The sequence below is a fragment of the Quercus lobata genome, unplaced genomic scaffold, assembly GCF_001633185.2.
Source record: "Quercus lobata isolate SW786 unplaced genomic scaffold, ValleyOak3.0 Primary Assembly Scq3eQI_178, whole genome shotgun sequence".
NCBI lineage: Eukaryota > Viridiplantae > Streptophyta > Magnoliopsida > Fagales > Fagaceae > Quercus > Quercus lobata.
The window spans coordinates 1-13,416 of NW_022154870.1; the positions used below are offsets into that span (position 1 = coordinate 1).

The 13,416-nt window shown below is 34.5% G+C and overlaps 2 protein-coding genes and 1 long non-coding RNA gene across 3 annotated transcripts; 2 read left to right on the forward strand and 1 right to left on the reverse strand.

Moving 5' to 3' along the window:
* The first annotated feature begins 389 nt into the window (after positions 1-389).
* LOC115973529 lies at positions 390-2,599 on the forward strand. Its single transcript, XR_004087767.1, has 3 exons — positions 390-544; positions 717-870; positions 2,520-2,599. It is a non-coding gene; the product is annotated as an uncharacterized LOC115973529 (long non-coding RNA).
* Positions 2,600-7,226: 4,627 nt separating this feature from the next.
* Positions 7,227-7,763, forward strand: LOC115973526 (protein MAIN-LIKE 1-like). The gene has a single exon (XM_031093789.1). It carries the CDS (start codon positions 7,227-7,229, stop codon positions 7,761-7,763), a length of 537 nt encoding a protein of 178 aa, XP_030949649.1.
* A 2,167-nt stretch (positions 7,764-9,930) lies between these two features.
* LOC115973527 lies at positions 9,931-10,755 on the reverse strand. The gene has a single exon (XM_031093790.1). The coding sequence runs from the start codon at positions 10,753-10,755 to the stop codon at positions 9,931-9,933; it is 825 nt and encodes a 274-aa protein (XP_030949650.1).
* Positions 10,756-13,416: the final 2,661 nt, after the last annotated feature.

The following is a 13,416-nucleotide window of genomic DNA, read 5'->3' on the forward strand; positions in this document are numbered from 1 at the left end:
CTAACCAATCTATATCTATCTATATATATATAATAGCAGAAGCTGAGAGAAAATGAGTTCCTAGAATTAAGGAGGTAATGACAAATAGGAAAAGTTCCTACTTAAAATTCAGACATGTGTAACTTTAAAAAGCGATACATTATATTGTTTCAAAATATTAACACCGTTTGGCTGTACTTTTTTATATTAACAAAAAAAAAAAAAAGCTTAAAAGAAAAAAAAAACCAGAAAAATTTAAAATACTGCCTATCTCTTCAGAGTTCAGACTACTTAACATGTTCTCTTTCTTTAAAATTAAAAAAAAAAAAAAAAAAACCCTGCCAATATTGCGATACAGAGAAAGGGAAAGGGAAAAAGGGGAGAAACCTACTCTCTGCACATCAGTCTTCTTAACTTTTTTTCTCTCTAAAAAAAACCCTAGCCATACTACGATAGAGGAGATCTTTTCACATCAAACTCCGCTACGAGAAAAGAAAAAAGAAGAAAGACTTGCGCCACAGTGGAGATTCGATTGATCATCGCTATCCCCTTTTGAGTTTTCCAGGTACGTTCTTCTCTCTCTCCCTCTCCCTCCCCTTCTCTCTATGATTTTTTGTTGTTTTGATTCGGTTTTGAAACTTCTCTGTGATTTCGGGATAAGTTTCTCCTGTTTCCGTCAATTTACGGAATATTGTTGATCTGTTTAGCGATTAAAACCCTATCGATCTTCTCTTCAGACTCTGCGAACCAGTGGATATTCGTACGGCCGGCCACTGCCATACCCTGCCGGACTTAGAGCATCACAATCGGCATCCGTCAAAGCTAAATACGATCAAACGCCTCATAGGTTTTGAGATACGGAGTTAGTGATTGGCGATATTCTGACGAAAGGTACGCATCATTTCTGTTTGTTCATTCTACCTTTTTTGAGTGCTTTGTTGTGAAAATTGGACGAAATATATGCATTAATTCTCTGTGTTCATTTTTCCCCTTTTGGTGCTTTGTTGTGAAGTTTGATTGTTCAAATTTCTGCAGGAATTTTCCTGCATAATTTCGTTTAAGAACTATTGTTCGATAAATCTCTGTGCTGTGATTGATGTATGTGATATATTAATTTAAGTTTCAGATACTGTGGCTTGCCATATATATAATTTTATATGGGTACAAACTTAATTCGTAAAACCTAAGGTGTTTGGATTATAATTGATTTTGTTTTGTGGATTTGGTGTGAGATTCAATTCTGATGTATATTTGTGTTGTTGGTTAGATTGGATTGTAAGACTTTGAAATCTGAAAGTGTAATGTATTTTTGTTGTTGTAACTTTATGGTTGCTGGTAGGTGAATTTTCATTTATAAAACAATGAATGTAATTACTATTAAATTGACAGAAATTGTTTGTAATTTATTTAGTAGATCATGTTTGGTTGGAGCACACCTCTTTTTCTTTGAGTTTCATAGTGTAGAATACTTACAAAGATTGTATGTGCAGCAGCCAATGTGGCATGACCACAAAACTGAAGCTGCAAAGGGGTATCAAACATTTGATTGAAATTAAAATTGTTTGTTCAATGTTGTTCAAGAATATATTTCCTAAGTACTGAATCTGTTTTCACCAAAATGTATAAATATTGTCTAAATTTGTTGGATTCTTTTTCATATGCAAAGTTTATGGTTCTTTGTTTTGATGTATTAATGTTTTTGCTTCCTAATTGTTTAATTGCACATTTGTTAGTAGAATAGTGACTATATTTATCTGTAAGCTCATGGAATTAATTTGAAGCAGTAAATACATACTAAAATTTAGAAGTTGGCAATTACAATTTACCTTAGGCTACTGGCTGTTTCTGTTATTTTGAATGGGTGTAAATATATACTAAGTTTACTTATTCATAAAAGTCACTGGTCATATGACATTGAACTATTATGTTTTATTTACAAAATATAATGTAAATTTTGCTTTAAGTTTTACTGTTTGATGTGCTTTAAATATTTATTTATATATATCCTTGGCTAATGGAAGCCAAATTCTTTACCATCATCATATTGGAAATAGGCAATAGCTTATTAAAAAGTAAAACAATCTTTCAAATTTTTTGCAACTCAAACCATATTACAATGTTTGCATCCGCTTCTTTTATAGTCTCTCTTCATCTTCCTTTGCAATTAATTTTGGCTTATTTGTTTTTGTGAAATTTTACTATTCAGTGTAGCTCAATGATTACATTATGTTGGTTTTGAAGGATTTGAATTTCTATTTGTGATGATTATGTAATCATTAATTTCAGTTCTTATTTCACATCTTCATCGTTTTTTTTTGGTTATTTGTTTGGTGTGTGTCTATCTTTCATCTTTCTCTTCTGTCAGTTTAAAAAACCTTCTTACCCTTTCATTTTTTGTTGAAATTCAGATTCGCTGAGTTTTTCCTGTCAAGTATTAATAATTCATAAATATGCCAAATTTTCGAGGGCTTCATTTACATTGTTGCTTCTCAGTAATTTTGTATTTTCAATGAATTTTTTTCCCTCACGTGCTAATGTAGATCTATCATCTCTGCTCTGGCTTATAAGACAGTTGGTATCTATTCAAGAAGAGCTACTTGATTAAATATAAAGGTCAGGCCTGCCTAATTTTCCTTTGTTGCTTTTTTTTAATTTGTATCTCTTTATCATTCGTTAATGTTTGATTAAAAAAAACTTTAAACAAAAACAGTTTAAAAAAAAATGGGTTTTAGTATTTTTCTTTGAATTCTTTGGTCTCAAAATATCATCATTACTTTTTTTTTTTTTTTTTAATAGCACTGGGAGTATGGCCATATTGAAAATAGATGTGTTTAGGAAAGGCCTAGGAGAAAATAGAACTATGAAAAATTTAGAAAATACAGCTACTGATTGGATAATCAAGTTTCAAGAAAGAATAATATCATCAAAAAAATTTAGTGTAAAGTGTGTGCTCAATACTAAATATATTCTTTTTGTTAACATTTAAAGTTATGTTTGGGTGTGCTTTTGTTTTAAATGCTTAGCATAGATTGATGGGGTAGATGGCAATGGCAAGGCCAACATTAGATTTTTTTTTGAATCGTTTTAACCTTTATTCAGTTTTAAAATCAATTTGACTTCTAAAGTAAATTTGTAAAGTCAATTCAACGTTAGATATTTGGCTTTTAGTTTGGCTTTTAATTTGCAATCTTAATGGCTATTCTGCCATTTTGCAGAACAGGGGGTGTAGAAATAGGTATGTAACATTTAGTTTCCTTTATCTAATTCTTTATTGTTAGCTCACCAAAAACGTAAATATACTTTCAAACCATTAATATTGAAACATCTCATGCTTTTATTTGGTTGCTTTGTTGAGAAACTCTAATAGGCAGAACAGTCATAATCTACTTTACATATCTAACTGATACATAACAATGCAAATTATTGCAGAAAACAATGGAGGAAATTGTAAGAAAATCAAGGAAGGACAAGTACACAGCCAATCAAAAAATAGAAATAGGAGAAACATCTGTTCAAAGACCTGAAAGAATGCCGCTCCAAATGCTTCAAAAACGTCAAAAAAGTACTAAGTAAATTGCTACAAAGAAGAAAAAAAACTGAACTCTATTGTATATACTACCTTACTCTAGGAATCTTTACGTATTTCATAGTATTGTTAATTTTAATTTTTTTGCCTTTAGAAGAATAAACTGAATGTACTGACTAAAACTGACAAATTAGAACAACCTTACTATAAAATGTAATTATATTTCACAATTTGGTATGTTAGACACTGTGATGGCCCAAAATGGTTGATTTCAAAGTGTATAAGCTGAATAAAGAATGTAGACAACAGGATTTGCTTTATTAAAATAAATAGATTTTCCCCTATTGTTCTGTTATTGTAAAGTAAAAAGTTATGTGTGTCAATATAGTGTATGTAATTGTACTATGGCTGTTTGATTTCCGTTATAATGTCAATTGTGCTATTTTTCCTTCTCAATTGCTTAATAAAACACTATGGAGTTTTACCTAAGAAATATAAAAAATTAAATAATTTCTCTTTCCAGTTCTTTTCCTCTCTTCTTTCTTATTTTAAAAGAAATATAAAAATATCTAATTCTTACAACTTTATTACTTCTAATGAAACCATTTTTATAGCTATACACAGTAGAGTTGTAATGACTAAGAGTCTTAACAATGTATAACATATATGTAAAGCAATTACCTGTATTTTCTTCTACTTATGAGATTTTAAATGATCCAGCGCATTGCGCGGGTTAAACACTAGTATATATAATAGCAGAAGCTGAGAGAAAATTTCCCTTTTATCGTTGTGTTTGTACATGTATTTCCCTTTTATCAAATAAAATTTCTATCTTTATCTCAAAAAAAAAAAAAAAAAAAAAAACTTCGTAAGTACTGCCAACTGCAATTTGTTGGCATCGTTTGGTTTTGTTGAATGCCTCATGGGTATTTAGAATATCTTCTCAAACTTTCAAATGTCATTTATCTCAATTGTTAATTTAATTTTTTCCCTACCAGAAAAGTTACTGGGTTCTCTAATAGAAGAATTACCGTTGGGTTTTCTACAATAAATTTAAAGGTATGATAGCTTAAATTTTCCTCTTTGTTTCATTGTTCAATGAAATCTCTTTTCCATTTGCAATTGCTTTGATTTAGAACAAAGATTTCCTTAACAGCAACACTAATATGACTATGAGTGCAAAAGTTTTATGGGAAAAGAAAATCTTAAAAAAAGAGATTTTGAGAACTTAACTGGAACTTAAAATAGATGGGTACATTCAAGGTTTTACTTTTAAGTTAGAAAACATTGGAGGAACTATTGTCGGGAGAGAGGAAGGAATTGAACAAATGGGGAGTAAAACCAAACTTCAAAACATAGATTTATGACAAAGTTTATTAAGCATATGGGCCAACATCAAAATGAAGATTATCTATTATGTGACTAATTAGTGAAGGTGAGGGAAGATTACAAAAAATTAAAATGAAAACTCACTAGGAAATGAAAGAGGAGCCAGTTGTTGGCATTTAAGGGCCTTGACAGCCCTTCTCTTAAACTTATAGCAATTTTTTTTTTGCTAAATTTTAGTTGACTATAGATTTAATTTTAATTCTTTTGCTCAATGTTTTCTAACTGCAGTTTTTTTTTTTTTTTTTTCTTTTCTGGATAGGATCTAACTGCAGATTGGTCATGAATAAATGTGCCATTTTATTGTGTTTGAGTTGGAATATAATCTGTTAGGAATATAATCTTGGAATAACCTCACTTTCTATCCTTCTCTGTATGAGTTTTTGTTGTTTTGATTCGGTTTTGAAACTTCTCTGTGATTTCGGGATAAGTTTTCCCTGTTTCCGTCAATTTGCGGAATATTCTCTGTGTGTTCATTCTACCTTTTTGGAGTGCTTTGTTGTGAAAATTGGACGAAATATACGCATCAATTCTCTGTGTTCATTTTCCCCCTTTTGGTGCTTTGTTGTGAAAATTGATTGTTCAAATTTCTACAGGAATTTTCCTGCATAATTTCGTTTAAGAAGTATTGTTGTTGTTTCTGTTATGTATGTCCATGGGTTGTATTTCTATTGCTGCATATTTTGATTTCTGCAGAATAGGTTCAGGATTATCTGCATAATTTATGCCGCTCCAAATGCTTCAAAAACGTCAAAAAAGTACTAAGCAAATTGCTACAAAGAAGAAAAAAAACTGAACTCTATTGTATATACTACCTTACTCTACGAGTCTTTATGTATTTCATAGTATCGTTAATTATTATTTTTTTGCCTTTAAATAAAGCTGACAGACTAGAACAACGATACTATAAAATGTAATTATATTTCACAATTTGATATGTTAGACACTGTGATGGCCCAAAATGGTTGATTTCAAAGTGTATAAGCTGAATGAAGAATGTAGACAACAGTATTTGCTTTATTAAAATAAATAGATTTTCCCCTATTGTTCTGTTATTGTAAAGTAAAAAGTTATGTATGTCAATATAGTGTATATAATTGTACTATGGCTGTTTGGATCAGTTATATATATGCTTGAATACATCAAAATTTTCCTTATAATGTCAATTGTGCTATTTTTCCTTCTCAATTGCTTAATGGAACACTATGGAGTTTTACCTAAGAAATATAATAAGTTAAATAATTTCTCTTTCCATATCTTTTCCTCTCTTTCTTTTTATTTTAAAAGAAATATAAAGATATCTACTTCTTACAACTTTATTACCTCTAATGAAACCATTTTTATAGCTATACACAGTAGAGTTGTAATGACTAAGAGTCTTAACAATGTATAATATATATTTAAAGCAATTACCTGTATTTTCTTCTACTTATAAGATTTTAAATGATCCCGCGCATCGCGCGGGTTAAACACTAGTTCGAAATGAGAATGAGGAGAAAGAGAACGAGAACCTCTTAATCTCATTCTTTGAATAAATATCCGAAGGTACCACAATGAAAAATTTGAAATAATTTTCTTTTGTGTTGTCCTTGTTTTGTTACAACTGCATTGTTTAATGTCAAGATGGGTCTCCTCTTTTTATATTTTTTTGGATAGTATAGATATGTCTCCTTTAGTTGCATTGTTTCATTCTTGTAGGTGTCTTTGTCACTTCTCTACCTCTCTCTCTAAATGAACAAGCTTTTTCTTGTGGGGGTATAAACTCAATTCTAAAGTACATTGATTAAAAAAAAAAGCAGAATTAATGAAAGTAGTCATTTTATTTGGTACATAATTCAATTTCTTTTAATTGTAAAAGTTTGCAAAATTATTCCAACTCCAAAAAATTCATTATGTTTTTTTCTAACTTACCAATTCTAATTTCTTTGATTGCGTAAACATCATCGATTTGCATGTTTTTTGGTAGGATTGCGAACTTATCTTTTTTGAAGAAAATTCTATTTTACAGTAGCACTCCTTTGCCCCTACACTATTAATGATCTCACAGTTGCACTGTTTGCAGTATGGAGCCTCAGATTGATGAGGAGTTAGAGGTCTTGGACCCCGGTCCGCGTCAGAGGTCATTGTTGACACGACAGCCATATCATCGATCAGAGGCCATTTGGAATGGCGAGGTGAAATTTCTAGTTCTAACAACTGCTTTAATATTTACGTGTCTTTGACTGTTAGTTAGCAAGTTCTTTCAATGTTGTATTTCTAGTTCTAACAACCGCTATTATTTTGATCGATTTTGTAGGACTCGGGCCCACTTACGTGCCGTGGTCGCACGAAGGAGATGGCAAACGTTCAGATGCAAGATAATCGAGTCATTGATATTATCAAATTGCTAAGGCTAGAAGGATTATTTAGAGCCCCTTCAAGAGAGATAGATAATTGCCTAATATCGGCCCTAGTTGAGCGATGGCGGCCGGAGACTTATACTTTCCATCTTCCACATGGTGAGATGACAATCACCCTACAAGATGTGGAGGTAATTTTCAGACTTCCTATAGACGGTGACGTCTTGGTTGGGCCGACTGCTGTGGTGGATGATGGGGGTTGGAGGCGATTGTGTACGGAGTTGCTGGGTTTTAGTCAGCCGAATGACAATAAAACATTGGTGGGGCAAAGAATTCTCATAAGCCGACTTGTTGAGGCCGTTGCAGCGCCATTGCCTCATGACGCAACGGAGATGCAGATACACTGGTATGCCCGGTGCTATATTTTAGCGCTAATAGGGGACAAACTTTTCATGGACAAGTCAGGAGATAGGGTGCATTTGATGTTCCTAGACTTCATGCGTAACCTTCGTGATCCGCCACAGTATAGTTAGGGTAGTGGTTGCCTGGCTTGGTTATATAGGGAGTTGTGTCGGGCAAGCGAGAAAGGGGCATCGCAGATTGGTGGGGCGTGCACGTTGGTCCAGTATTGGGCATGGGCAAGGTTGCCATTCTTGTGCCTGAGGATAGAGCCCCCACCTGGATGTGATTATGGCCCATGGCCATATGCTCCACTTGCATCTAAGTAAGTCTTTTCCTGATACCAAGTGTGTTCTGCAATGTACTCTTATTAGTAACTAAATTGTATTATTGTTCTTATGTTATTTGCTTGGTTGTAATTGTAGGTGGGTGCGGGTGCCAAGCCCGAAGAGTAGGCCATCCGGCATGGCCTTGGTCCACTAGGACCATTTATGAAACGTGTATTTATTATATAATTTAGAGTTAATAGTATTGGCATTGGGGTTTGGGTAACACAGGAGCTCAATCAATTAAAGTTAAAAAGAAAAATAAAAATAAAAAAATCCCAGTGTACACATCTACTCCGCATAAAAGGAGGCCAAGTGGTTAAAAACAAAATTACAAAACATAAACAGAACTTTTTCCCTTCAAAAGTTCTAAAAAGCTAATTTCTAGAGAAGAACAACAATTGTCACCTTTAACAAAATTAAATAAAAAAAATAAAAAATTTTCAATCCTCATAGAACTCGAGTCTATAAGACTCGAGTTCCTCTCTTTAACAAAATTAAATAAATAAATTAAAAAATTTTAACAAAATTAAATAAAAAAAATAAAAAAATTTCAATCCTCATGGAACTCGAGTCTATAAGACTCGAGTTCCTCTCTTTAACAAAATTAAATAAATAAAATAAAAAATTTTAACAAAATTAAATAAAAAAAATAAAAAATTTTCAATCCTCATGGAACTCGAGTCTATAAGACTCGAGTTCCTTTCTTTAACAAAATTAAATAAATAGAATAAAAAATTTTCCAGGGGAACTCGAGTCTATAAAACTCGAGAATCAAATACTGAAACTCGAGTTTCATAGACTCGAGTTCTAGATTTCATTTATTTCTTTGTTTTGCTCTGTTTACTCCGAGAGGTCCAATAGGTTGCTCTGTTTTTTCCAGCGGAACTCGAGTTTCATAGGCTCGAGTTCCCCTGGAAAATTTTTTTCCTTCGTTTTGCTCTGTTTACTCAGAGAGGTCCAATAGGGTTGCTCTGTTTTTCCCAGTGGAACTCGAGTTTCATAGACTCGAGTTCCACTGGAAATTTTTTTTTCTTCGTTTTGCTCTGTTTACTCAGAGAGGTCCAATAGGGTGCTCTGTTTTGCTCTGTTTTTTCCAGTGGAACTCGAGTTTCATAGACTCGAGTTCCACTGGAAAAAATTTTTTTATTGGTTTTGCTCTGTTTACTCAGAGAGGTCCAAGAGGGTTGCTTTGTTTTCCTCTGTTTTTTCCAGTAGAACTCGAGTTTCATAGACTCGAGTTCTATGGAATTTTTTTTTTTTTTTTTTGCTCTGTTTTCCTCTGCTCATTCCAGGAATCATTGACTGGGGAATTTTTTTTTCTTTTTTCCTGGTTATGCAGACAAACCAGAAACTGAAACGTGTGCATGCACCTGGTGAGAAGCAAAGATAGACAAACTACGAATATAATCCATAAACACTTATTTAGAGGCAAAGAAGCTGAGAATGTAAATACATGTAGATTACATCAAACGAAACTACTGAAACTTCTACGCTCTCTGTATAAACATGGTTTTACAATGCAAAATGCAGTTACATCGCAAGAAAAGGCATTCTCAATATCAACATTCTAAACATGCCCAACCACGCATAATTTGCAGTTCTAACCATACTACTGAAATCACAATCTTCATAGGCATACATTGAATAGAGATTTACAAGCACATTCAACAAAAACCAAAAAGTTCACATAGAGCCAATACAACGTAGTCACTTTTCCTAACATCGGTTGTCCACACAACAAAAACATCGTCCTTGGAAGCATGCCTGAAAAACGTAGAGTAATCACATTAGGAGAAAAGATAGTAAACATTAGGTCAACATGGAATGAACAACAAATATTTAACCGATGCATAAGTATTTGCCATCTACCTACCTAGTGTGGAACATGACTGCTTGTGGAAGCGCCATGGGACTGCGGACATTTTCTGCGGTTATGCCCGGAAGCATGACACAGTCCACATGTCTGCTTGGGCTAACTCTCTATCAAATCTGCATCCTCCCTCCGCCATCTCGGTTCTCGATCCTTATTCCTCACTCCATCCATCTCATTCCTTATTCTCGACTTCACTGGTCGACCTTTGGCCCGCAACAATGCTAGATTAGGCAACCACTTTGGCCCTATGGGATCCCTCCACAAGGCCGGAGACTTAGGAACCACAAATGCATGCTCATAAGTGTTAATGGCATTGTTCAAACCATAACACGGGTGAATATATGTGGTCGAATCAATATTTAAATAGTCACATACTCTGATTGCATGTGAACACGGGATCCCTATGTTTTGCCATTTCCCACAACTGCATGTTCTTTCCAGTAACCGAACTTCATAACTGTGGTTTCCCCCTCCTGCACTACACGTGTTGAGTTGGGTAACTATTTGAAATATCAGCTCTTCATTGTTAAATGGCTTGAGATAATGTTTCTCAGATTTACTCTTATTCTCATCCCACTTGGAGAAGGCATATTTACTCCATTTCTTACCCTCTGATAACTCAAAAAGGTATTCTTTGCGACGGTCGTGGAAATAACTGACAAGTTTGTTCCAAGTGAACTCAACCAACGCGGCAATAGGAAGGCCCCGTGCACCTTTCAATACACCATTGAAGCATTCTGATATATTGGTTGTCATTGCCCCAAAACGTCTCCCACCATCATGTGACTGGGTCCACATATCCACAGACTCGCTCATTAGGTATGTGTATGGAAGATAATCTTGATTCTTTTCCTTGCCATCCTTCCCCGTCAACTTCTTCTTATTTCTAATGGCCTCAATTTTCGCCTGCTTAATGGTCTCCATTATGGAGGTAAATTTCACTGCCTGACTAGCATATCCGGCTTTCAAAGCCGCTGACTTCAGAGTCGAGTTCTGAAAATGTGTGTTAAAGTTGCTAGCAACATGTCGAAGGCAATATCTATGAAATACCAGTGCTCTTCCATCATCCCTTCTAGGCTAGTTTGCAATGGCGTTTTTGATACCGAGATGTCGGTCAGAAATTATGCAAATGCCTTTGTAAGGTATCACGCGGCCAATCGCATCTCTGAGGCATTGTAAAAACCACCTCCAACTAGACCCTGACTCAGAATCCACAATAGCAAAGGCAAGAGGGAATACCTTGTTGTTAGCGTTGGTTGCCATTGCAACCAACAACTTTCCCTGATATTTACCATACAGATGGGTCCCATCAATACTGATAACCGGCTTGCAATATTTGAATCCATCAATGCTTGGACCAAAAGACCAAAACACATAATTCAAAAATACTGTGTCATCTTCACCGGTGGATGTGGTACGATAGAACACCTGCGTAGTCGGATCCTGATCAATATATGCCATTAGCAACTTCTGCAACCTTTGGTAAGACTCTTCCCAATTCTCAAACATCTTCCCAATCGCCTTTTGTTTCGCATCCCACACCTTGTAGTAAGAAGGCTTTTGTCCCTCATATTTCGACTCTATCATAGATCTGAGATGCTTAATTAGGGTAGCGTGATCCTCACATAACTTCTTAAGGATGTCATCTGCAATAAATTTACAACTCATCATTCTACCATCATTTCGCACCCCAGTCCATATACACGTGTGAGGACCCTTGTACACGGTGACCATCCATAGATTGTGGAACTTGGGCTTCATGACTACGCAGACATACCACGTGCATGACTCATCAACGCATTTCGCACAAAGTTTTGTCATGGTTGACCTACTGATCATAAAATGTTTGTTTTCCTTAAGGGCACACTTTGTTAATACGCGTTGCACCTCCATTTTATTGGCAAAAGTCAAGCCTTTGCACAAATTCATCCCCTCTCTCCAACTAGACACAAATGGTGTCTCAATATGTGAAGGATCAAATAAATTTTCCCAAGTATTTTCAGAAAATGACAAGGCAGGTGGTGAGTACACAGGGATTGTGTCTGTAATGTTTTGGACACTAAGAACATTGTATGCATTAGGTTGACTACCGTCCAATGTCTCATCGTCATCAATGTCCCTCTCAAAGTCCCTAAAGTCCCTTTGTTCAATCATGTCTTCAATCTCATTTCTATCGCCAAAATCTTCACCGTTAATGGCAATATTTTCATCAACATAGTCATCATCCTCATCCTCATCCTCATCCTCATCATCATAATCATCATCATTCTCATCCTCATCCTCATCATCATCATCATCGACATGAACATCAACATGCTCTACATGTGTAAAATACTGGTATTGAGCATCTGGAACTGTAACTTGTAAACTTGTTTGTGTTTGTTGGATTTCCTCAATACCAACTTTTGCACGTGGCTCCAACTGTATGTACAACTCAATGTTAGTTACTTCAGGTATTCTCTCCAACTGGTCAAGCATGATCTTCACATGTTTGTCTGCTTCTATTGCCATGTACTTGTAATTAATCCGGTGCTTCAGGATTTCATTTGGCATGCGATAAGTAATGTGTATGTTGTGCACAGCAGGGTTCTTACACAACTCTTCCATAACCATCATCTTCAATTCGTCAAGGGTCTTCAACCTACGATCAATTTGGGTATAATAGGTCTTTATACCTGGCCCTTCAAATGGCAATTCCTTGTTCGCATTGGCATTCTTCAACGGACCACCGTGGTATATGATTATATCAATTTCAGGCATTGTGAACCTGTTACAGTCAAGTTACTATGTTAGTTAACAAACATTTTCAAGTTCCCTGATCTAAAACAAACTTTTTAGTAGGTATTAAACTTTCTAATAAAAAGATGCGGCCAAGAAACTTTTATAAGTTGCTTTTCATCATACATACAAACTGAACATTTTTTCGTGCCATTTCTTAGTGTACTACGACTATATTTAACAATTGAACATATACAAATCCATCTATCCTTCCTATATACAAGAGGCTAATTACAGCAACATGGTATGAGAGGTAAACACATGTAAAGCAAAAGATAATTGCAAACGCAATTTTTTTTAGCACATACAAAATTGCAAAAGATAATGGGGGACTAAATAATTGCAAAAGCCCCTTCAAAAATGAATAAGAGAACCTCTGCTCCATAATATTTTGTTCACACATACACATCTATATTAACCTGTACAAATCTATACTAACCTATACACATCTAACCTATATTAACCTGTACTAGCCTATACACATCTATATTAACCTATACACATCTAAACTCAATCTACTACACCACTATAAAAAGTTTTAGGGACTTTAAAGGTTTCACTGGAAAAAACAAAATGTAAACGTCCACATGATTTACCTATAACAAAATCAATGGTTCTTAAGTTTGCATCTTGTATAAAGGCAGACAATTCCTAAATAAAGGAACTGTCATGTTCTAGTGCTACGTTTACCATTTACAAAACTGAAAAGGGGCAACTCAAGCAGTTAAAATTACATTAATGTCTCTAGCACCATGTCAGAAAGCAAAATGAAGGAAATATTAGGCAGCCCTTAAAGTACTTCTTAGT

Coding starts and splice junctions, on each gene's coding strand:
- LOC115973526 (XM_031093789.1), top strand. CDS start 7,227: ATGGCAAACGTTCAGATGCAAGATAATCGAGTCATTGATATTATCAAA.
- LOC115973527 (XM_031093790.1), bottom strand. CDS start 10,755: ATGGAGACCATTAAGCAGGCGAAAATTGAGGCCATTAGAAATAAGAAG.